Raw genomic sequence first — 24,859 nt, 5'->3', positions numbered from 1 at the left:
TTAGACGCTTTCTTTAGTAAATATCTTTGCCGTCTAAAAGTAGACAGATTCCAATGAAAAGTAGACTTTAGCCTACGAAAATGCGCCTAGACGCTGTCTATTCACATTAGTAAATCAGGGCCTATGTGTCGGTTCCTATCTCAGCATTTCAGCACGTTTTGAAAAATACATGTCCCTTGTCTTCCAAACTTTAGTGCATTGGGAGGCCCATAGAAGTAAATGGCAGTGCATCAAAACCGAAAAACTTTATCAAATACTATAAATGGCAGCTACTAGTGATAGATCTCCACCTCTTATTCCCACCTACAGGACCAGTTTAAATCTATAGAAGACTGAGAGAAAGACTCCAACACATTCTCAGTAACTAGAGCAAGACCAAGGTGGGTCCCTATGGTGCTATGGAGAGGCACCAGGAAAGGAAAATTACAGTAAGTATTTGATACAATTTTCCAGTTTCCTGGTGCCTACATGGCATCATACTAGTGATAAATAACTGACTGGGATGGTGAAGCCAAAGAAGTTACAATTTATTAGCATGAGACTCAGAAGCATGAACAGTTCCCAAAATCAACCTTGGTAAGAGCTTCCAGATCCACATTGAAGTGCATAAGATAGGTGTATTGAGGTGACCAGCTTGCTTTCCTGTAGATAGTCTTTAACCATTTGCCGCCCAGCCAATGGCCATTTGGCGGCGGCAAAAGTGCTTCTGCATTCCGGGTGCACGCCATTTGGCGTGCTCCCGCACATGCTCAGTTCGCGCAACTGCAGAGCGGCACAGCGGCGCGATCTGTCACCGGCTGTGTACCTCGGACACGGCCGATGACAGATCTGAGTACCGGCCCCCGTTGCTGGTACCATGTGACCTTCTGTGACCAATCACAGCAGGTCACATGACAGTTGTATACAATGGATGGCTTCATTCATGCCATCCATTGTATACTAGTGCCTAGCTGTGAATGGTCACAGCAGGTCACATGCACATGTCATGTGATTAGCTGTGACCAAATCACAGCTAAGCACAAAAAAAAAACAAAAAAAAACTGAATGAATCGATTTCATTCTGGTAAATGCTTGCTTATAGCAAAGTAATTCTTTGCTATAAGCAAATTGTGTAAAAAAAAAAAAATACTGATCACTTCCCCAAAGTAGTACAATGTTACTATGGTAACATTGTACTACTTTGGTCATAGTAAAATATGAATAAAAATCTTTAAAAAAATAAAAAAAATGTAATAAAAAATTAAAAATAATAAAAAAAAATATATATATATATATTTTTTTTCATACTGTCACCAGTCAGTGTCCCTGTTCACCGCCATGCCAGTTATATGATGATGCTGTACTGCACTGGTGACAGTATGTAAAAAAAATAGTGAAAATAATTTTTTTAATTTTTTCATTTTCCAAAAAATTATGACAAAAAAAATATAACTTTAAAAAACTCGCCATGCCTCTTATGAAGTACGTCGGACTGTCTACTCTGCAAAAAGGGATCATTTGGGGGATATCTGTACTGTTCTGACATTCTTTGACCTCAAGAAATTAGATTGGCCATCAGTACTTCAGGATTGATCAATATTCAGATCTATACCATAGTTTGTGAACTCTATAACTTTCCTACAAACTAAAAAATACATCCTAATTTGGTTTATTTTCACCAAAGACATGTAGTAGAATACATCTCGGCCTAAGTTTATGAAGAACAATTATTTATTTGTAAACTTTTATAACAGAAACAAAGAAAAACTTTTTTTTCAAAATTTTTGGGTTTTTTTTGTTAATTTAGCAAAAAATAAAAACCCCAGTGGTGATTAAATACCACCAAAAGAAAGCTCTAGTTGTGTGAAGAAAATGATAAAATTTTAGTTTGGGTACAGTGTTGTATGACCGCACAATTGTCATTCAAAGTGTGAGAGCGTTGAAACCTGAAAACTGGCCTGGGCAGGAAGGTGTAAAATTGCACGGTATTGAAATGGTTAAGGAGATATGTCATAGGCATATGCTGTCTACGACATCAAGATTGATTTTGTCGAATAGGTCCTCACCACTGCTTAAGACTCCTGGCTGCCTACTCTGTAGGGCCTTTGGATAGTCTTGACAATCCAGGAAGATAAAAGTTCTAGAGGTTGCTACTTTTTCTTTGAACCTTGCTGATGGTTTCTCAGCTAGGCTAAGAGAGCCTTGTGCTTGTGGTGAATAGCTCATGACAGATGACAACGCTCAGTCAACTGTACATGAAAGTAAGAAAAAACATAAGACAGTTGAGCACAAAGGAAAAGAGAAAAATATTTTGCCACCATGTGCAGCTGAGTACACCTTCCAGCCACTATGTGACCTACAGTTGCAAGAAAAAGTATATGAACCCCTTGGGATTACGTGGAGTTTTGCATGAATTGGGCATAAAATGTGCTCTGAACGTCATCTAAGTCACAAAAATAGAAGAACACAGTCTGCTGAACATAATACTACACAAACATTAGATGTTGCCATGGTTTAATTGCACATAACATGTAAACATTCACAGTGCAGGGAGAAAAAAGTATGTGAGGCCCTAGCTTAATGACTTCTCCCAGAGCTAATTGGAGCATAACAGTAACAGTAACATCATAACAGGCATGTCAAGTTTTTTGAAGTTGTAATTTTTTTGTCATAATTTTTTGGAAAATGAAGAAATTAGCAAAATGATTTTCACTATTTTTTTTTACATATTGTCACCAGTGCAGTACAGCGTCATCATATAACTGGCATGGCGGTGATCAGGGGCACTGACTGGTGACAGTACGAAAAACAAAATTGATAATTTTTTTTATATTTTATTTTTATTAAATTGTTTTCTTTTTTTAAGATTTTTTTTCCATATTTTACTATGACCAAAGTAGTATAATGTTACCATAGTAACATTGCACTACTTTGGGGAAGTGATCAGTTTTGTTTTTTTTTTGTTTACACAATTTGCTTATGAAGGAGGGTGAGGGAAGGAGGAAGGAATGAAGGAGGGTGGGGGCAATGAAAGAAGGAAGGGAGGAAATGAAAGGAGGGGAGGGAGGAAAGAATGAAGGGAGGGGATGGAGGAAGGAAGAAAAGGGAGGGAATGGATGAAGGAAGGAAAGGAAGGAAGAAAAGGGAATGGATAGAGAAAGGAAGGAAGGGAAGGAAGAAAAGGGAGGGCGGGAGGGAATGGATGTCGGAAGGAAGGAAATGGATGGAGGAAAGAATGAAGGAAAGGGAGGGAAGGAAGGATGGTAATGAAAGGAGGGAGGCAGGAAGGAAGGGAAGGAAGAGAGGGAGGAAGGAAGGAAAGAAAAAGGAGGGAGGGAATGGATGGAGGAAGGAAGAAGGAAGGAAGGAGGGGTGGGAGGAAAGAAAATGGATGGATGAAGTAATGAAGGTAAAGGAGGGAAGGAAGGAATGAAGGAAGAAAATGAGGGAATAGATGGAGGGAGGAAGAAAGGGAATGGATGGAGGAAAGGAAGGGGGAGGAGGGAAGGAAATAAAAGGAGAGGAGGGGGGGGAGAAGGAAATAAAAGGAGGGGAAGGAGGAAAGAATGAAGGGAGGGGATGAAGGAAGGAAGGAAATAATGGAGGGGATGGAAAAGGAAGGAAATGGATGGAGGAAGGAATAAAGGAAGGGGAGGGAAGGAAGGAAGGAAGGAATAAAGGGAGGGAATGCATGATTAAGGAAGGAAGAAAAGGGAGGGAGGGAATGGATGGAGGAAGGAATGAATGAAAGAGGGTGAGGGAAGGAGGAAGGAAGGAAAGAAGGAAGAAAGCGAGGAAGGAAGGAAATGAAAGGAGGGGAGGCAGGGAGGAAAGTATAAAGGGAGGGGTTGGAGGAAGGAAGGGGAAGGAAGGAAGGAGGGGAGGGAAGAAGGAAGAAAAGGGAATGGATAGAGAAAGGAAGGAAGGGAAGAGAAGGAAGGGAGGGAATGGATGAAGAAAGGAAGGAAATGGATGAAGGAAAGGGAGGGAAGGAAGGAGGGAGGAAGGAAATCAAAGGAGGGAGGGAGGGAGGGAGGAAAGAATGAAGGAAGGGAGGGGATAGAGGAAGGAAGGAATGAAGGTAGGGAGGAAGGATTGAAGGAAGGTGAGGAAAGAAGGAAGGAATGATTGAGGGATGAGGAGGGAGGGAAGGAAAAAAATGAAGGGAGGGGATAGAGGAAGGAATGAAGGAAAGCAAGAAAAGGGAGGGAGGGAATGGAGGAAGGAAAGAAGAAAATGAATGGAGGAAGGGGAGGGAAAGAAGGAAGAAAAAGGAGGGATGAAATGAAGGAAGGAAGGAAAGAAAGGGAGGGAGATCGAAAGGAAGGAAGAGAGAGAGGGAAGGAAGGAAAGAATGGAGGGGATGGAGGAAGGAAGAAAAAGGAGGGAATGGTTGGAGGAAGGAATTAAGGAAGGGGAGGGAAGGAAGAAAAGGGAGGGAATGGATGAAGGAAGGAAGGAAAGAAGGAAGGGAGGGAAGGAAGAAAGGGAGGGAAGGAATGGATGGAGGAAGGAATGAAGGTGGGGGTGGAAAGGAGGAAGGAAATGAAAGGAGGGATGGGAGAAAATAATGAAAGGAGGGGAGGAAGGAAAGAATGAAGGGAGGGGATAGAGAGAAGAAGAAAAGGGAAGGAATGGATGGGAGAGAGAGAGAGGGGAAGGGGGAGAGACAGAGAGGGAGAGATGGGGGGGGGAGACAGAGGGGGAGGGAGAGGGAAAGCGGGAGAGGGATGGAGGGAGAGAGAGGAGGGACGGGAAGAGGGGAGGGAGAGAGGAAGGGGGAAAGGGAGAGAGGAAGGGGGAAAGGGAGAGAGGAAGGGGGAAAGGGAGAGAGAGAGAGAGAGAGAGAGAGAGAGAGAGAGAGAGAGAGAGAGGGGGGGGGGAGGAGAGTGAGGGGGAGAGAGTACATTCAGAAGCATCACAGAGCTGCCGGCTGATCTGGACAGGGAGGCAGTGCAGATCCTCTCTCCTCTGCAGTGGAGGATGGGGGGGAGGGGCTGGACACTGTCAGAGAAGAGGAGGCATCAGAGACCTGTGAGGGGGGGAGATGAGGAACACAGAGGGTGGGGAGCCGGGAGGGAAATCCGATGCACAGTCAGGGATGATCGGTGCAGTGGAGGGACAGTGACAGCACCGATCTCCCTGCATGGATTTCAACAAGGCAGCTGGAAGCCTCCCCTCCCGTCACCCAACTCGCCCTGCCACCACGTGAAGTGACAGATGAGCTACTTCTGGGTGGGGATCTAAGACTGCCTCCTCCTGCGCTCCCCACACGGTCACTTGACAGTGACATGGATCCGCCCAGCCCCATGCAAAGCCCGAATGGTCAGTCCGCCCCTTTTCAGTCTTCTCCCATACATTTGGTGCCTGCGCTAGAAGAGGAAGTGAGGCTTCTACACAGCATGCTTCCAGGCTGAAAAGCGGCACGCCGAGCTACACAGAATTCAGGGAACCTGAAGCCAGTTTTGCCATAAGTGCACAATAAAGTCATAATACTTCCATCCGGTGTTTGTCGCACATTTATCTCCCTTTACACACAAATCTACAACCATTCCTACAGACACGCCGACCTCTCAGCACTGAGCTGCAAGTGCATACAACGCGCAAGCCCATTCATTTGTTTTCAGCCACATGTGCCCCGCCCCTGTCTACTCTTACCAATCAGACCTTGTGGTAGGGATTGGGCTCTAAGGACCGTCACTCACTTTTGGACCAATCGAGTAACATCTCATTTAGAAGGGAAGGGGGAGGTCTTGTGCGGCGCGGTTGGCAGTGTGTGACTTGCCAACCAAGATGGCGGTTGAGGAGTTGCGTGCATTGGAGAAATTTCTGGGATTAAAGGCAGGAAAGTACAGCAGCCGGGCTCAGGGGGACAGACAGGTAATGTGAGGATGACATGGGTGTTATCAGGCGGTGGTGTAATGCTAATTTGTGTCCCCCCCGAAGGAACTGCGCACGTGCCGGTTTCAGGCGCGATCAGTCGAACTACTACATCCGAACATGTACCTGAGGGAAATTAACCCCTTACACGCCGAGTGGTCGGCGGGGGCTGTTACCTGTCAAATTATCTGCAGCGACATCGGACAGTGTCAGTGACATGGGGGGGGGACAATCTGCAGTGACATCTGGCAGCATGGGACAGTGTCAGTGACATGGGGAACAGTCTGCAGCGACATCTGGCAGCATGGGACAGTGTCAGTGACATGGGGAACAGTCTGCAGCGACATCTGGCAGCATCGGATGGTGTCAGTGACATGGGGGGGGGAGCAGTGTTAGTGACATGGGGAGGATAGTGTCAGCGACATGGGGGGGGGGGGGAGGCATGCCAGTGACATGGGGGGGATGGTGTTGGTGATATGGGGGGGCAGTGTCTGTGACATGGGGGAGACCTTGTCAGTTACATGGGGGGCAGTGGCAGTGATATGGAGGTTGCAGTGTCAGTGACATGGGGGAGGACAGTGATAGCTACATCGGGGAGAACAGTCCTCCCCGATGTCACTATCACTGTGTCCCGTCCCCCCATTTCACTGACTGCCCCCCCCCTGTTCAGTATAACTGTCCCCCCCATGTCACTGTTCCCCATGTGCCTGACACTGTCCTCCCCATGTCACTGACACTGCCCCCCCTCCCATGTCACTGACACTTTTCCTCCCAATGTCCCTGTCCTCTTCCCATGTCCCTGTCATCCCCCCCACTGTCACTGTCTTCCCCATGTCACTATCCCATCCAATGTCCCTGTCCTCCCCATGTCACTGCCCCAACACCCAATGTCACAGTCCTCCCCATGTCACTGGCCCCCCCCCCACGTCACTGTCTTCCCCATGTCACTATCCCATCCAATGTCCCTGTCCTCCCCATGTCACTGCCCCCCCCCCCCACGTCACTGTCTTCCGCATGTCACTGTCCTCCCATGTAACTCCCCCCTTCATGTCACTTCCCCCCACATGTCACTGCCCTCCCATGTCACACCCCCCACTGTCTTCCCATGCCACTGCCCCCCCACATCACAGTCCTTCCCATGTCACTGCCCCCCCCCCACATGTCACAGTCCTCCCCATGTCACTACCCACATGTCACTGTCCGCCCATGTCACTGCCCCTCCCCCACATGTCACTGCCCCCCCCCATGTCACAGTTTTCCCCTTGTCACTGTCCTCCCATGTCACTGCCCCCCCCCCCCCCCCACATGTCACTGTCCTCCCATGTCACTGCCCCCCCACATGCCACTGTCCTTCCAAGTCACTGGCCACCCCACATGTCACTGTCCGTCTGTCCCCTCATCCCCCCCCCGACATTTCACTGTCCTCCCCATGTCACTGTCCTCCCTCCGATCCATTATGCTCCCCAATATGCAGCTTCGATCCATCTTGCGGGAGCGTCGGCGTCTAGTGATCCGCGGGATCAGCTTCAGCGGTGCAGCCTGTAAGGGGTTAACTGTGGCAGCTCTGTGCTAAAGTTGGCGATCGGCTTCTTCTGTCTGAAACCAGCACATGTGCAGTTGCTTCAGGGGAGACATATCTTCATGGGATACACATCTTGCTGCTACAGTGGCACCATCTCTAAGCTGAATAATGTGTGTGTTTGGTTACCATAGTGCTTAGTGTCCGGTGCCCTGTAAATGGAGTAGTGCTGGAAGTGTAGTGCGGTGCTGAGCAGTTCTGTGTAATGTAGATCAATCCTAAGAAATACCTCACTATGAATAGTTGTCTCCCTATAGGACATCTGCTGCACTATGAATAGTACCCGGCGTGGTGTGTGCTGATGCAATCAGCAGAGGAGAGATCTGATCATGGACTGAATGTGGTGCACTGGTCGTGTACAGCACTGGTCTCCAAGCTGTGGCCCTGGGGCCTGATGCGGCCCTTCACTTACCTTTATCTGGCTCCAACAATGGGACATAACACTTAGCACTGAGACCAACAATGTGGCAGAATTCCTCCTAATGACATTGACGATGGGGCATGGTTCCCCCGAGTCGACGTCAGCGATGGGGCACGGTTCCCCCGAGTCGACGTCAGCGATGGGGCACGGTTCCCCCGAGTCGACGTCAGCGATGGGGCACGGTTTCCCCCGAGTCGACATCAGCGATGGGGCACGGTTTCCCCCGAGTCGACGTCAGCGATGGGACACGGTTCCCCCGAGTCGACGTCAGCGATGGGGCACGTTTCCTGCGAGTCGCCGTCAGCGGTGGGGCACGTTTCCTGCGAGTCGCCGTCAGCGGTGGGGCACGTTGCCCTCGCGTCGCCGTCAGCGGTGGGGCACGTTTCCCTCGCGTCGCCGTCAGCGGTGGGGCACGTTTCCCGCGAGTCGCCGTCAGCGATGGGGCACGTTTCCCGCGCGTCGCCGTCAGCGGTGGGGCACGTTTCCCGCGCGTCGCCGTCAGCGGTGGGGCACGTTTCCCGCGCGTCGCCGTCAGCGGTGGGGCACGTTTCCCGCGCGTCGCCGTCAGCGGTGGGGCACGTTTCCCGCGCGTCGCCGTCAGCGGTGGGGCACGTTTCCCTCGCGTCGCCGTCAGCGGTGGGGCACGTTTCCCGCGCGTCGCCGTCAGCGGTGGGGCACGTTTCCCGCGCGTCGCCGTCAGCGGTGGGGCACGTTTCCCGCGCGTCGCCGTCAGCGGTGGGGCACGTTTCCCGCGCGTCGCCGTCAGCGGTGGGGCACGTTTCCCGCGCGTCGCCGTCAGCGGTGGGGCACGTTTCCCGCGCGTCGCCGTCAGCGGTGGGGCACGTTTCCCTCGCGTCGCCGTCAGCGGTGGGGCACGTTTCCCTCGCGTCGCCGTCAGCGGTGGGGCACGTTTCCCGCGAGTCGCCGTCAGCGATGGGGCACGTTTCCCGCGCGTCGCCGTCAGCGGTGGGGCACGTTTCCCGCGCGTCGCCGTCAGCGGTGGGGCACGTTTCCCGCGCGTCGCCGTCAGCGGTGGGGCACGTTTCCCGCGCGTCGCCGTCAGCGGTGGGGCACGTTTCCCTCGCGTCGCCGTCAGCGGTGGGGCACGTTTCCCTCGCGTCGCCGTCAGCGGTGGGGCACGTTTCCCGCGAGTCGCCGTCAGCGGTGGGGCACGGTTCCCCCGAGTTGACGCCAACAGATGGGGCACGGTTCCCCCGAGTCAACGCCAACGGATGGGGCACGGTTCCTCCAAGTTGACACCAAAGAAGGGCATTGTTTATTCCCACTGATATCAGCACTCCTGCTCTCCACAGTCTGGCCCAATTGTATTCTGACAGCAGGTAGGCATCCATTCATCTCCCTCCCCTTCCCTTCCCACATGTTGTCAGAATACTAAGATCATTGCTGCAGCCATTTCCTGCAGTGCTGATCAAGTGCCTTTTAGCCAACAGGGCAATCGAACAGAAGTCGATCTTGGCACAGTTCCTCACATTGATGCCAACGATTGGGGCATTGTTTATTACCACTGATGTCAGCACTCCCACTTTCCACAGTCTGGCCCAATTGTATTCTGACAGCAGGTAGGCATCCACCCATCTCCCTCACCTTCCCTTCCCACTCTCTGTCAGAATACTAAGATCAGTGCTGCAGCCATTTCCTGCAGTGCTGATCAAGTGGCTTTTAGCCAACAGGGCAATTGAACAGAAGTCGATCTTAGCACTCCTAATGGCATCAGCAATGGGGCACAGTTCCTACCCTTGGCCCCAACGAATGGGGCACGGTTCCTCTCATTGATGCCAACGAATGGTGGCACGGTTCCTCCCATTGATGCCAACGAATGGGGCACGGTTCCTCCCATTGACGCCAACGAATGGGGCACAGTTCCTCCCATTGACACCAATGAAGGGCATTGTTTATTCCCACTGATGTCAGGATTCCCACTTGCCACAGTCTGGCTTACTTGTATTCTGAAAGTGGGTAGGCATCCACCCATTTCCCTCCCCTTCCCACTCGCTGTCAGAATACTAAGATCAGTGCTGCAGCCATTTCCTGCAGTGCTGATCGAGTGGCTTTTAGCCAACAGGGAGTTAAACAGAAGTCTATCGGTATGCCACACATGGATCAAAACTAGGCCATCCCCGTTGACTGGGTGAATTTCAATCCATCTATGGCCACCCTAAGTGCTAATTCACACACAGGGCATACTGGATTTTAAATCGCTTATCACTGCAAGGACACAAGAACATTTGATTCCTGTGTGTCCCATTCACACTGAAATGCAGACACTGTATAGAATCCCATTGCACTGTACAGCACTGCATTACTCTGCTATACAACAACATGAATGAAGTGTACTTTTGTACACTTCAAACAAAGATTGTACAAATACAAAAAAAGGAGCTGTGTGCGATGCACTGAACTGCGCACTTTGCTGCTCCCTACCACAGTCAAGAATGGACCGCTGCAAAGGCGGTAAAGCACTCCAGCAGCTGTCCGTTTCTGCGTGAATAAAGCCTAACACTAACTAGTCTTAAAAATGTTCCCTCCTGCTGCCTAACCTGTGTTTCAGAAAAAAAAAAAGTGTGTACTTATTTGTTTTTAATTCAGTCATGTGATGCCGCAGCGCCATCTCCCCTATGTTGTTGAGCAGCAGCTGCAGGGTAGAGGAGGGAGCACCAACAACGGCTGAGACATGGGAGCCTATGCATGATGGCTCAACCCCCAGAATTCTCTGCTGTTGTCAGGCACTCCTTCCTCTTCCCTGCAGCTGCCGCTGACAAACCCAGGGATCATGTTATTGGAGCAGACTAAAAGTAGATAAGTATCAAGATGTTTTTTTACATAGATTAGGCAGTATAGGTAGGAGGAGGGGGGAGAAAACATTTTTCAAACTAGTTAGGTTTGAACGCCCCTTTAACCAGTTGCCCGATGCCCTATAGCAGGGCAACAGGGCTGCACAAACTCGCGTGTATATATATACATACACGTGACTTGCATTTCCGGGTAGGGGGCACAAACGCGCAGCCCTACCTGCACTGGCGTTGGCGGCTACGAATGTCAATCACCAGGTCCTGGCCGGAGATTCTCTGCTGGCACCCAGCGAACGCCGAGTAACACTGACAGGGGAGAGACTAGTGTGTAAACAACACAGGTCTCTCTCCTGCCAACAACAACATGCTGCTGTGTATTTCTCTGCACAGTAGAGAAATACACAGCAGCATGTTTCCCAAGTAAAACACACACAGCACATGTTGTAAAACAGCACATAGCTAACACTATGATTGCCCCAGATGTTAACCCCTTCCTGCCCAGTGTCATTAATACAGTGTCAGTGCTTTTTATTAGCACTGATCATTGTATTAGTGTCATTGGGATGTCATTGGCAGTTAGTCAGTTTCCACCCAGTGTCTGAATTCCACAGTCTCACTATAAGTCGCTAATCGCTGCCATTATTAGTATAAAAAAATAAAAATTCCAGTATATATAATGCCATTTGTAGACGCTATAACTTTCACATAAACCAATTCATTTACACATATTGGGATTTTTTTTTTCTTACCAAAGACATGTAGCACAATACATTTTGGCCTAAATTCATAAAATAATTTTGTTTTTACATTTTCTTTACTGGATATATTTAATGGCAAAAAGTAAAAAAATATATATATTTTGTTTTTACAAAATTGTCTTTTTTTTTTTTTGTTTTATAGTGCAAAAAAATTAAGAATGTGCTGGTGATCAAATACCACCAAAAGAAAGCTCTATTTGTGGGGGAAAAAAGGACATAAATTTCACTTGGGTGCAGAATTGCATGACCGCACAATTTTCAGTTAATGTAACAGCGCCGTATCGCAAAAAATGGCCTGGGCAGGAAGGGGGTAAATCCTCTGGAGGGCAAGTGGTTAATTGCTTCTCAATCTATTGCCTCTCAAAGCATGCTGTGGATGAAAACTGTCACAGTTTCTAGTGCTCTTGGCTGAACTGTCAAGCCATCCAATAGCTGATGTCGTAACTTATCACATGTGCAGCACCATGGCAACAGCAGATCAAAGAGAGGGTAAGATGGCAGAACAAATATTCATATTATTACAGGGATGTGATCAAATATCATCCAATAATCCTGCTGGACTTGGTTTCAAACTAAATCTAGGAGGAAGTTGTCCCTGCTGCCGAATCAACTGCTGCAAGGGCATTCCCTGCCCTGTAGATGCATATACACAAAGGTTGGTGGGGGGTGCTGGTGACATCATTGGCCTAATATGATCAAGGAGACTGGTCACTGTGCTGCATATAGAGTTGGTGCAGTTGCCTAGTCCCCAGCTTGGATGTGAACATAAGTATGCATATCTCATACCTGAGGGGACCACTGGAAAGGTAATGACGCTGTAGTGATCAGCATTATTACATTGATGACCGTAATCTTCCAGGTTCTGTGCCAAGCAGCTGCACCATTACACACTGACTGCAGGGGTTCATGCTGATTGTACCATGTGGGGATTGGAATGTTGCTGATTTGCCTTGCCTACTTCATCTGAACGGAGAAAACCTTGTATTAATTGAAAAAAATACAAGGCGTTTTATGAATAGCAGTAGTGCCAACATGTGGCCCTCAGCTGTTCTAAGCTCAGTCCGCCATCCTTGTTTCTCACTGGAGCCTCTTGTAGGAGAGGAGAAAAGTAATCCAGTTCTGCAGTCTGTGCTTTTGCTAACCGGTATCCTGACGTGCATCCTTCTGGATCCTGAGAGAACTTTGCAGGTGGACAGCAAATAGGCAGGTTCCATGTCATTCAGATTGCAATATGGACATCCATAACAGCACCCTCCCAGTCTGAAGCTAGGAAAAGACCACAGGTTTATTGTTTTTGTTTTGTTTTTTTCATAAATTAGGGCTTGTGTTGATGGTATCAGTTTGAGACACTTCTGAGATCATTCAGAAGTCATTGACATATGTATTTGACCTGCAGTTTACTTGTTTCCAATGTGAAAAAGCTGGGGTGGGGTCTTAAACGTTAAAGAAAACCAAATTATACATGAATAAGTAAAAGCTTTTTAAATTATTCTTTTTTCACAGATTCCAGTTCTTCAAACTAATAAAGACCCTAGCTTGGTGGGACTTACCACTATCGCATCTCATTTAGTTATGGAAGCCAGGAAAGAGGAACTCCTTGGTGATTCAACAGAAGAGAAGGCAATTGTACAACAGTGGTTGGAATATAGGATTACTCGTATAGACAGATTATCTTCTAAAGAAGATGTTCGAACCATTCTAAAGGTTAGTGTGCCTTTTGTGCAGTGCAGATATGCTGAGGCCATGCTTTTTGGCAGGTCTGTTTTAACTTGACCTGCAATACACATTACATTTTTTAATAATTCTTAAGCTGAATATACTATACATAGGCCATTTCTATTATCATGCAGGATTTATATAGTGCCAAGTTTGCTCAGCGCTATACAATATGAAGGGAGACAATACAGGAGAGTTAGGAGGGCCCTGCTCCTTGGAACTTACAATCTAAGACTATATTATCAGTTGAAAAGACAAATGATAGGTAGGTTATGTTGCACATCTAGGCATATTATTGCCACACAAGATGGGGTTGAATTACTTTGGGGTTATGAATGTATTAGCGATCACTTTGACAAAGCTTGTTCACCTTTTTTTTTAAAAAATAACTGAGTGGATGGCTCCTAAAAGAGGAACTGCTCTGTATAAGCAAATAAAGACAGTCCTAGTCAACAAACAAGGCACACAACAGCTTACCTTGAAATCATATTATTATTAGTTTGGACAATCAAAATAAACACTGATATTTAACCACTAGCCTACAGGGCACATATACCCCCTTCCTGCCCAGGCCAATTTCCAGCTTTCACTTTGACAATTGTGCGGTCATGCAATACTGTACCCATATGAAATTTTTATCATTTTTTTTGTGACAGAGCTTTATTTTGGTGGTGTTTAATCACCTCCAGGGTTTTTTATTTTTTCTTAAACAAACCAAAAGCCACTGAACATTTTGAAAAAAAATTTTTTTTTCTTAGTTTTTGTTATAAAATTTTGTAAATAAGTGATTTTTCTCCTTCACTGATGTGCGCTAATGAGGCTACATTGATGGGCACCGATAGGCTGCACTGATGGGCACTGATGAGGAGGCACTGGTAGGGGCACTGATGGGCATTGACAGGCATCACTGATGGGCACTGAAAGGCAGCACTGATATATGGCACTGATAGGTGGCACTGACTGGCAGCACTGATTGGCATTGATAGGTGGCACTGATGGGTGACACTGAAAGGCAGCTCAGATGGGCACTGATATGTGGCATTGATGTGGCACTGATGAGCATTGACAGCTGGCACTGAAGGACACTGGCAGGTGGCACTGCTGGGGCTATACTAATCATCAGGGCACTGATGATCAGTGTGCCCTGATGATCCGTGTAGCCCCAGCAGTGCCACCTGTCAGTGTCCATGTGTACCTGTCCCCTCCACGTAATGCCGATTACCTGCTCTCCTCTCCTCTCAAGCTGTCAGTGCGACAGCTCGAGAGGAGAGAAATGCCGATAACCGGCATTTCCCTGTTTACATGTGATCAGCTGTAATTGGACACAGCTGATCACATGACCGAGCCGACATCTTCGGCTCTTTCCGTGGATCGGTGATCCGTTGTGTCCGATGGACACAGGGCATCGCCGTGCGCTCCGGGAGCTGTCCTCCCAGAACGATAGAACCACCTTGCATTCGTCATATTACTATATGGGGGGGGGGGGAGGTGGTTAAGGGGGCTGGAGTGGCCTGTGAGAGTAAACTATGTCTCAAGCTTGGGAGTCATTGGGAGTAAAAAAAAACCAAAACAAAAATTACATATCGCTTGAAGTCAGTAGAAGGAGGAATAGTGCCCCACAATTGTTATTAGTGGGAGGAATAATGTCCCATCATTGGTATCAGCGGGGGAATAGTGCCCCATCATTGGTATAAGTGAAGGCAATAAAGCCTAATTGTTTATACCAGTTATATGAAATATGCCACATTGCTGGTGCCAATGGGAAGGATAGTGCCCCATCATTGGTGTCAGTGGAAGCAAAAATGTCTCTGTAGGCTTGTGGTTAAAGTCTGAAGGACCGGTAACTGGCCCTATGTTTGGAGACCCCTGTTCTAGCGGATTCAACTGCAGAATTCCTGAATCCCAGTGATTCTAAGTGGGCCCTGTGATTCAGCACATTCCTAATTCACCATATTTGATGATTGTGATCACTTTGCTTATCTAATAGAGCTGCCTATTGCTACCAGTGAATAGTTGTATTATTTTCCAAGCTGGTCATTCTGTGTAATGCCTTGCCTCATAAAACTACACAAATCCTGTAGCTATGACTTGACTGGAGAGCTATATGAAAAGCAGAACATTTGGTTATTCTAGTAATAAGCTGAAGGGTATTCACATATGTCAGATCACTTTTAACTGGTACTAATTTGAATACGTTTTAGTAAATGCTCTTGGCCACATCTTCTTCCCGTGGATAAAAAGAGAAAAAATGTAAAGCTGTTAGGCTATTGGGCAAATCATTTTTAAAATGCAAACAAAAGAAGCAACTGTCACCTCCTGTGTATTTTTTAAATAGACAACTTAAATGGTTACTGAGTCCTAATAATTTAGTGTGTTGTAAAATAAATGAGCAGTGTGTTTAATGTAATTCTACTACAGTAATGCTTGTTATTTATAACACAGGTGATTAACTAATAGTAAAGTACAATGAGTGTAAAGTAAAGCCAAGTCCTTCAGCAAAGCTCACCCCACATGCTAAAATCTGATTGTACAATATCTTTTTAAATCTACCAACAACTATGTAGGGTAAGCTCTGGCATGATAGGAAGGTTTAGGTAGGTCCTCATATTACATAGTTTTTGTAGATCTAAAGGAACTTGTACAGTCAAATTTGTAAGCTGGATGGTTAGCTTTTGGCTCACCACACATGTTACAATCTGACCATACAGTGTCTATACAATGAACTTTGGATTTCTCAAAACTAAGTAATATGAGGACCTACCTAATTTGACCAATAAATATATATACAAATTAATCAGGCCTTTGCACTACATATTTGTTGATGGATCTAATTGCGATAGTACACTGCTCAAAAAAATTAAAGGAACACTTTTTAATCAGAGTATAGCATAAAGTCAGTTAAACTCCTGGGATATTGATCTGGTCAGTAGCAGAAGAGGGTTTTTAATCAGTTTCACCTACTTTGGTGTTAATGAAATTAACAGGTGCACTAGATGGGCAACAATGAGACAACCCCCAAAACAGGAAGGTGGAGGCTACTGACATATTTTTCCCTACTCATCTTTTCTGACTGTTTTTCATTCGTTTTGCATGTGGCTAGGGTCAGTGTCACTACTGGTAGCATGAGACAATACCAGGACCCTACAGAGGTTGCACAGGCAGTCCAACTCCTCCAGGATGCCATTGCCAGATTTGCTGTGTCTCCCAGCACAGTCTCAAGAGCATGGAGAAGATTCTAGGAGACAGGCAGTCACTCTAGGAGAGCTGGACAGGAACAGGATGAGCATTGTCAGTGCCCTACAAAATGACCTCCAGCAGGCCACTGGTGTGAATGTCTCTGACCAAACAATCAGAAACAGACTTCATGAGGGTGCCCTGAGGGCCCAATGTCCTCTAGTGGGCCCTGTTCTCACTGCCCGGCACCACAGAGCTTGATTGGCATTTGCCATTGAACACCGGAAATGGCAGGTCCACCACTGGCGCCCTGTGCTTTTAACAGGTGAGAGCAGGCTCACCCTGAGCACATGTGACAGATATGAAAGGGTCTGGAGAAGCCATGGAGTACGTTATGTTGCCTGTAACACAGTTCAGCATGACCATTTTGGTGGTGGGTCAGTGATGGTCTGGGGAGGCATATCCATGGAGGGACACACCGACCTCTACAGGCTAGACAATGGCACCCTGACTGCCATTAGGTATCAGGATGAAATCCTTGGACCCATTGTCAGACCCTACTCTGGTGCATTGGGTTCCTCCTGGTGCACAACAATGCCCGCCTCATGTGGGGTGAGTATGCAGGCAGTTCCTGGAGGATGAAGGAATTGATACCATTGAATAGCCCCCACGCTTTCTTCACCTAAATCCAATAAAACACCTCTGGGATATCATGTTTCGGTCCATCCGACCCTGCCAGGTTGCACCTCAGACTGTCCAGGAGCTCAGTGATGCCCTGGTCTAGATCTGGGAGGAAATACCCCAGGACACCATCCGTCATCTCATTAGGAGCATGCCCCGACGTTGTCAGGCATGCATACAAGCACGTGGGGGCCATACAAACTACTGAGTACCATTTTGAGTTGCTGCAGTGAAATTTCAGCAAAATGGACTAGTCTGCTGCACCTTTTTTCACTTTGATTTTCGGAGTGTCTTGAATGTAGTCCTTTGTAGGTTGATAATCTTACTTTCCATCAAATGATGGGGCATTCTTATGTTCCTAACACATTACTCAGTCCATATCAGTATAGATATCCAGCATATTTTTCCCCATTGAGATCTGATGTGTTTTCAATTGTTCCTTTAATTTTTTTGAGCAGTGTAAATCAAATTGCAGCATGTATGAGTTTTAGATTGTGGGGTCTTTGGGCACTTTACAAGAGTCCCAAATGATGTCACTTGACTATGCTTAAAGCAGAAATCACTCTCAGTGAATATTGACTTTTTTTAATCCTTATGCTGTTAGCATTAGTGAATGGATAGGAAAGTAAATCATATTTACTTACATTTTTTTTATTTTTTTTAAATATTCTTTAGTTACTTACTGGTTTCCAGGCCTAGGCAAATGTCATACATCCCAGGAGTCTTCAGGAGGGGAGGAGAGGTTTTCTCAGTTAAGCAAACCCTCCTACCTGCATGCCTGAGATACGGGCAGATGGATTCCAGGGTGTAAATGCTATCATCTGCTCTTACTCAAGATGACCACGGCCAGAAATGCTAGGGGGTGTTTTTTTAAGGTGATTTGTCATCAAAATAAAGCATGGAGACATGGACGGGTGAGTTTGCTATGAATATTAAAAATGAATTGCATAGCATTTTTGGTTTGTGATGCTCAGCTGTAGAGTAGTTCAACTTTAAGGACCTACAAATTCTCTTTTAAACATTTATGCAAATAAGAGGTTTTTATCTTTTTTTGTTCTGTGTACTTGTTCTGGGTCTCTGCTAAATAACATTTTGAATCCAGTGGATTAGCTTAAATGTTACATTTAATCTTTTAAATAAATGGCATATGCAGTCAAGTGGCTCCAATAGGTTCAATGCAATGTGTGGTTCTTCAAAAAAATTATTTGAATGTAATTGTAATGCTTGTTTGTTCTGTTCTTCCCTGAAGCCTGGTTAAAATACTCCCATACTATTACTTTCCCATATCAACTTTTGGCTAGCATATCAACTCCTGGACATCCTAGACATTGGGTGCTCACCCCCAGCAGTACAGCAGCAAGTGTACTTTCTGCTGAAAAGCTGTGCATGCGCAGTGTGCTTTCTCTTCCACTATTCCAGCAAAGCTGAGCTTGGCGGCTGCTGCTGCAGTAGGGGGAAAGGAAAATTCTGCACAATCCTTGATCTGATGGAATAGATCACCAGAGTAAAAAGTAAAAGGGGTCTGTGGTCATCAGTTAAATGTAACAAGGTCTACAGTGCAGCCTCTCCAGGACTGTGCAGAGGTTTCTGAGAAAGCATTGAGAATACTTGCTGATAATGTTCTTTACAAATTCTTAATGACCCCAAGACTGATGATATTTTCAGTATTTTGTGTTTTTGCAAGCAATCTTGAGCGTTCATTGGCAATACACTTATGCAGGCCATAGATGGGGAGAAAAACGGCAGATTTTTCTTTTAAAAAACGAAAATTCGGTCGTTCAAGCGGCCGACGTTGCCATCAATGGTAAAAAAAATCGGCCGATTTTCATCCCTTCTACAGCCAGCAAAAAGTGTCCCTGAAGAGAGCTCTGCTATTTCTGACAGTTCCTTGACATTTACAGCGGTTGAAACATTGTATCTATTTATTTCCATTTAGGATACAGATGTTTTTATTCGGAAACAAATAGATACAATGTTTCAACCGCTGTAAATGTCAAGGAACTGTCAGAGAACTGTCAGAAATAGCGGAGCTCTCTGCAGAGACACTTTTTGCTGGACTGGAATTATTCTTATTTTCATCCTACTTCTTCTTCTTCTTCATCCTCATCCTCTTCTTCTTCTTCATCCTCATCCTCTTCTTCTTCTTCTTCATCCTCATCCTCTTCTTCTTCTTCATCCTCATCCTCTTCTTCTTCTTCATCCTCATCCTCTTCTTCTTCTTCTTCATCCTCTTCTTCTTCTTCTTCTTCTTCTTCTTCATCCTCTTTTTCATCCTCATCCTCTTTTTCATCCTCATCCTCTTTTTCATCCTCATCCTCTTTTTCATCCTCATCCTCTTTTTCATCCTCATCCTCTTCTTCATCCTCATCCTCTTCTTCATCCTCATCCTCTTCTTCTTCTTCCTCATCCTCTTCTTCTTCATCATCCTCTTCTTCATCATCCTCTTCTTCTTCTTTTTCTTCATCCTCATCCTCTTCTTCTTCTTCATCCTCATCCTCTTCTTCTTCCTCCTCCTCATCCTCTTCTTCTTCCTCCTCTTCTTCCTCTTCTTCTTCATCCTCATCCTCTTCTTCCTCATCCTCATCTTCTTCTTCCTCATCCTCATCCTCTTCTTCTTCATCATCATCATCCTCATCCTCCTCCTCTTCTTCTTCTTCATCATCCTCATCTTCTTCTTCATCCTCATCCTCTTCTTCATCCTCATCCTCTTCTTCATCCTCATCCTCTTCTTCTTCATCATCCTCTTCTTCTTCATCATCCTCTTCTTCTTCTTCTTCTTCATCCTCATCCTCTTCTTCTTCTTCATCCTCATCCTCTTCTTCTTCATCCTCATCCTCTTCTTCTTCATCCTCACCCTCTTCTTCTTCATCCTCACCCTCTTCTTCTTCATCCTCACCCTCTTCTTCTTCATCCTCACCCTCTTCTTCTTCATCCTCTTCTTCTTCCTCTTCTTCTTCCTCTTCTTCATCCTCTTCTTCATCCTCTTCTTCATCCTCTTCCTCTTCTTCTTTTTCTTCTTTTTGTCTTCCTCTTGCAGGTCACTGCTCATGCGCAGTTTTTTTATCGGTAAAAAATCGGCCGATTCGCCCACTAATTGCCGCGAAAATCGGCCGATCGGCAAAATCGGCCGATTTTTTTCCAACTTTACCGAAAAAAAAAAACGGCCAAAATACCGAAAATCGGCTGACCAAATCGCCCACTAACGATCCGAAAATCGGCCGATTTTATTTTCGGCCGAAAAATCGGCCGATTTTCGACCCATCTATGGCCTGCATTAGTTGTGCATTTTTATTACTCCAGAGTTCCTGTCTGTTTACTCATGAGGAGGTTCATTTAACGATTTTATCAGTAGAGGTCACTGTCTGACTTTGCAGTTTGAAACCATTTTCATTTGAATGTTTTGTTTGTTTGTTTTTTGTTTGTTTTTTTCATTTCTTGTGGCCCATTTTATGTGATACTGTTTGTCTCTTTTGAATAATTACTTGCTGGAACTACCCTAAAAATCCAACAAAGTAGTATAAAAAAAAACTGCAATAAAATGCAGTATAAAATTCTGCAATATAATGCTTCGTTTTACCCAAGCTGAACACTGGTCTAAGTGTATTGCTTACTGTTCTATTTTACTGTTAACCAAGATTGTTGATCTGCTTTTCCATTTAGGACCTTAACATGTATCTGGAGGACAAAGTATACATGGCTGGAAATAAATTAACATTGGCAGATATCTTAATTTATTATGGGCTCCATCCAATTATAGTAAGTATATAAAGAGCTAGAATGGCCTTAATCAATATATATGTAAAATAATAAATATAAATATATGGATTGGTATAGTTAAAGAAGAACTTGACCCATAACTTGATAAAAATTAATGTTCTTTAGCAAGGAACATCCATTCTACATTAATAATTATGCTACCAAAATTAGCGTGTGCTGTAAATTGCCTCCACGATCCCTTCTGTTTCTTGAGGCTGCCAATTTGCTGAAGCACAGAGCCTCTGTGCAGTAGTAAATATTTAGGCTGTTACATCAACCTCCAGTGGCTCTGATTTTCAGCAGTGTCAAAAAATACAGCAGCCGAGCATGTGCAGAGCTGGGTGAGACTGTGTATTACTGGATTTTAAAGAGTATAGGCGCTTATTTCTAATACAAGTTTTACATAGCTATACTTACAAGAGGGGCCAGCCTGAAGTGATTTAGCAGGACTTAATTCTCTGGCTAAAGTTCCACTTTAAAAAAAAACGGTGTATCAAAAACTGATACTTCCTAACCATACATCACAGGAAAATTAATTTTTTAGACAGTTGTGCTTTGCCCCACCTTCAGTGATTGGACACTGGCAAATAGCAGGCCTTGACTCTGCTCTGCATACCCCTCCCTCTTCCAGCATAACCACAATTTTTGCTAGCATCTGCACTGTGATGCACATCATTCCTCTCTCTCTCAAGAGAGTTTTACTCCGATGGTATTATCCAAAATATTTTAGTGAGATTTCGTTCAGCTGCTGAGCCTTGGTGCTGCAGAGATGCAGCATTTATCTAACGTTGTGGCTACAGACTTCCCAGAGGAGCTGTACCCAGACCCCAGCGAGGTGAGCGGGAATGACCACTAAGTCGCTGTGTTCACTGGACCCACTGACAGCTCTTGACAGTTCCAGGCCTGTGGTCTGCTGTAGTTAAGTCCAGTACCTGCAGACCCTGTGGGAGTGGCCTAACTTAGGTGAGGCAGAGATTGAACCATTGTGCTGCAATTTCTACATGAGTTTTTTTCACTATCACTACTGCAGAGTTTCCTCCCTTGCGTTATGAAAAATTAGGATACAATCTGGGCCCCACCCCACTTACCCACCCACAACTATGCAGCGGTGAACTGTGGGTGTCAGGAATGGACTTGCCAGTAATGGTGGGACTCACCTGCCTTGTGGGCTGCAGTACCAGGGCTGGCCAGCGGGTGCTCTCAGCAATCAGAGACTCAACCCTGCAGTCAGCCAAACACCTGAAGCTGATTACGGAGGTGTATTTAAGGGATGGCCAGACCTGCAGTCTGGGCCCTGGTGTGTGTTTTTCCATAGGCCCCTGTATCTTGTTACCTGCATTCCTGTTCCTGCCTGACTGACTTGTTGCCGACCCTGCTTGATCCTGACCTCTGCTGACTTCTCCTGTTTGATCCCTGGCTTGTGACCCCGATCATTCTCTGCCTGACCCCCTGTGCCTACCTGCCCGTTAGTTGCTGTACCCGGCTCGTGACCAGACTACTCTCTGCCTGCTCCTCCTGCTCCTACCTGCCCGATTGTTATTGACCCGGCCTGCCTGACTACGCTTGCATTGTATGTATTGTTATCTGTGGGTGGTTTGGTTCGTTTGCACTGTGTTTATGTTTTAGTATTGCACTGCGTTTTGTATTGTTAGTATTAATAAATTATATTGTTTATAACATATCTGAAGCCTGCGTTTCCCTGCGTCAGTTCACATACCTCTGGTCACACCCGTATCCCTGACATTACACCAAGGCCGATCCTGACCAGAAGTGGCTGCACAGGGAAGCCATCTTGGCTTGTTGCTGGGAAGGATGGATCTTGATGAGGTTGTGTATTTGTCGCTTCTGGTTTTTGATGACAGAGAATATGCTTATCAGACTCTGAGGAAGTATACCCGGGATCAACTGCTAGAATGTATACGGATCGCTCATTTTCTAGTAGATCAGGGCACAGAGTTCTCTGAGGTGCAACCTTTGATTCAGGTTTGTGTAGAGTTGGCTTCATCTGGTACCCCTGAAAGCAGGAATGACTTTTTGCCACCATTTAGTGCAGACCAGGTAGAGTCCCTGGTATGGTTATTAGAGGATGATGTGGATTGCTTCTTGGAGCATTATGCTGCATGTTCATCACAGGTATTAAGGGATTGTATAAACGCAGTGCAGTCTTTGACCAGACAGGCTTTGTGTAAGCTCAGCTTTGTTCAACCCATACTGCAGACATGGTCAGACTTGTTGCACCCAGCCTCAGTCAGCTTGCAACGTCATTCCTCTGCTCAAGGCACTCTTCCTGCATCCCCGACAGCACCCCCAGTGACGGCCCAGTATACTCTAACTACCACATACCAGTCCCCTGCTCCCACTCGCTGCACCTATCCTTTCTTTGGCCCTGTGGAGAGGTCCTCTGTGGCGGCTGCTCCCTCCTCTGTTCCATCTTCCAGCTCTTCTCTGTCCTCAGCTGCTCCATTCGTTTGCAGACCTGCGTTTACTTGCAGTGCTCCAGTAGTTAAAACCAGAAAAAAGTGAAAATTCTTTCCAACCAGTACCATCCTGCCAGTATCCAAACCGGTGAGCCTGCCGTCTGAGAACCCGCCTTCCGTGGTTCAGCCTGGTGCCTCGGCACCCGCACTTCAGCCTGATGTCTCTACCCAGCCTGATGTCTCTACCCAGCCTGATGTCTCTACCCAGCCTGATGTCTCTACCCAGCCTGATGGTCTGTACCCAGCCTGATGATCCTATCACGCCTGATGACCCAGTGCCCGCTGTCATACCTGGTGACCCGATGCCCGCTGTCGAGCCAGACGATCCAATGCCTGATGACCCAGTGCCCGCTGTCATGCCTGGTGACCCGATGCCTGCTGTCGAGCCAGACGATCCGGTACCTGATGACCCGGTGCCCGCTGTCATACCTGGTGACCCGATGCCCGCTGTCGAGCCAGACGATCCAACGCCAGATGACCCGGTGCCCGCTGTCAAGCCAGACGATCCGGTACCTGATGACCCAGTGCCCGCTGTCATGCCTGGTGACCCGATGCCCGCTGTCGAGCCAGACGATCCAATGCCTGATGACCCAGTGCCCGCTGTCATGCCTGGTGACCCGATGCCCGCTGTCGTGCCAATTGACTCAGAGCCCACTGTCCTGCCTGGTGACTCAGTGCCCACTGCCTTGCCAGATGACGCGGTGCCCGCTGTCGAGCCAAATGACCTGATGCCTGGTGACCCGATGCCCGCTGTCGAGCCAGACGATCCAATGTCTGACCCAGTGCCCGCGGTCATGCCAGTTGACTCGGAGCCCACTGTCGTGCCTGGTGACTCGGTGCCCACTGCCTTGCCAGATGACGCGGTGCCCGCTGGCGAGCCAAATGGCCTGATGCCTGGTGACCCGATGCCCGCTGTCGTGCCTGATGACCCGGTGCCCGCCGCTCCGCATGGGGGCCCAGTGCCTGCCGCCCCGCCTGGGGGCCCTGTGCCCGCCGCTCCGCCTGGGGGCCGGGCGCCCGCCGCTCCGCCTGGTGATCCGGAGTCCAGCCCGATGTGCCTCTGCCCGGAGTCCAGCCCGATGTGCCTCTGCCCGGAGTCCAGCCCGATGTGCCTCTGCCCGGAGTCCAGCCCGATGTGCCTCTGCCCGGAGTCCAGCCCGATGTGCCTCTGCCCGGAGTCCAGCCCGATGTGCCTCTGCCCGGAGTCCAGCCCGATGTGCCACTCTTTGATATCCCGCCAGTTACCAGACCCGGGCGGTGGAACATTTTGCCCAGCTAGGACTGTTTGGAGTGTCCTGAGGCCACTCCTTGAGGGGGAGGGTACTGTCAGGAATGGACTTGCCAGTAATGGTGGGACTCACCTGCCTTGTGGGTTGCAGTACCAGGGCTGGCCAGCGGGTGCTCTCAGCAATCAGAGACTCAACCCTGCAGTCAGCCAAACACCTGAAGCTGATTACGGAGGTGTATTTAAGGGATGGCCAGACCTGCAGTCTGGGCCTTGCTGTGTGTTTTTCCATGGGCCCCTGTATCTTGTTACCTGCATTCCTGTTCCTGCCTGACTGACTTGTTGCCGACCCTGTTTGATCCTGACCTCTGCTGACTTCTCCTGTTTGATCCCTGGCTTGTGA

At 47.2% G+C, this 24,859-nt stretch overlaps 1 protein-coding gene across 1 annotated transcript in view; it reads left to right on the top strand.

Moving 5' to 3' along the window:
- The first annotated feature begins 5,705 nt into the window (after window positions 1-5,705).
- The window catches only part of EEF1E1 (eukaryotic translation elongation factor 1 epsilon 1), a 31,474-nt gene continuing 12,320 nt past the window's right edge, over window positions 5,706-24,859 (top strand). The window contains exons 1-3 of the mRNA XM_089682169.1: window positions 5,706-5,859; window positions 12,931-13,131; window positions 20,659-20,754. Of these exons, the coding sequence (XP_089538295.1) occupies window positions 5,773-5,859; window positions 12,931-13,131; window positions 20,659-20,754 (384 nt within the window). The 5' untranslated portion in view covers window positions 5,706-5,772. The remainder of the gene's footprint in view (window positions 5,860-12,930; window positions 13,132-20,658; window positions 20,755-24,859) is intronic.

The sequence above is a fragment of the Staurois parvus genome, unplaced genomic scaffold (genome assembly GCF_062004578.1).
Source record: "Staurois parvus isolate SC_StPar_1 unplaced genomic scaffold, SC_StPar_1.0 ptg000287l, whole genome shotgun sequence".
In the NCBI taxonomy this organism is placed as follows: domain Eukaryota; kingdom Metazoa; phylum Chordata; class Amphibia; order Anura; family Ranidae; genus Staurois; species Staurois parvus.
The sequence above is the reverse complement of the archived record's forward strand: the minus strand, read 5'-3'. Positions and strand labels throughout refer to the sequence as shown.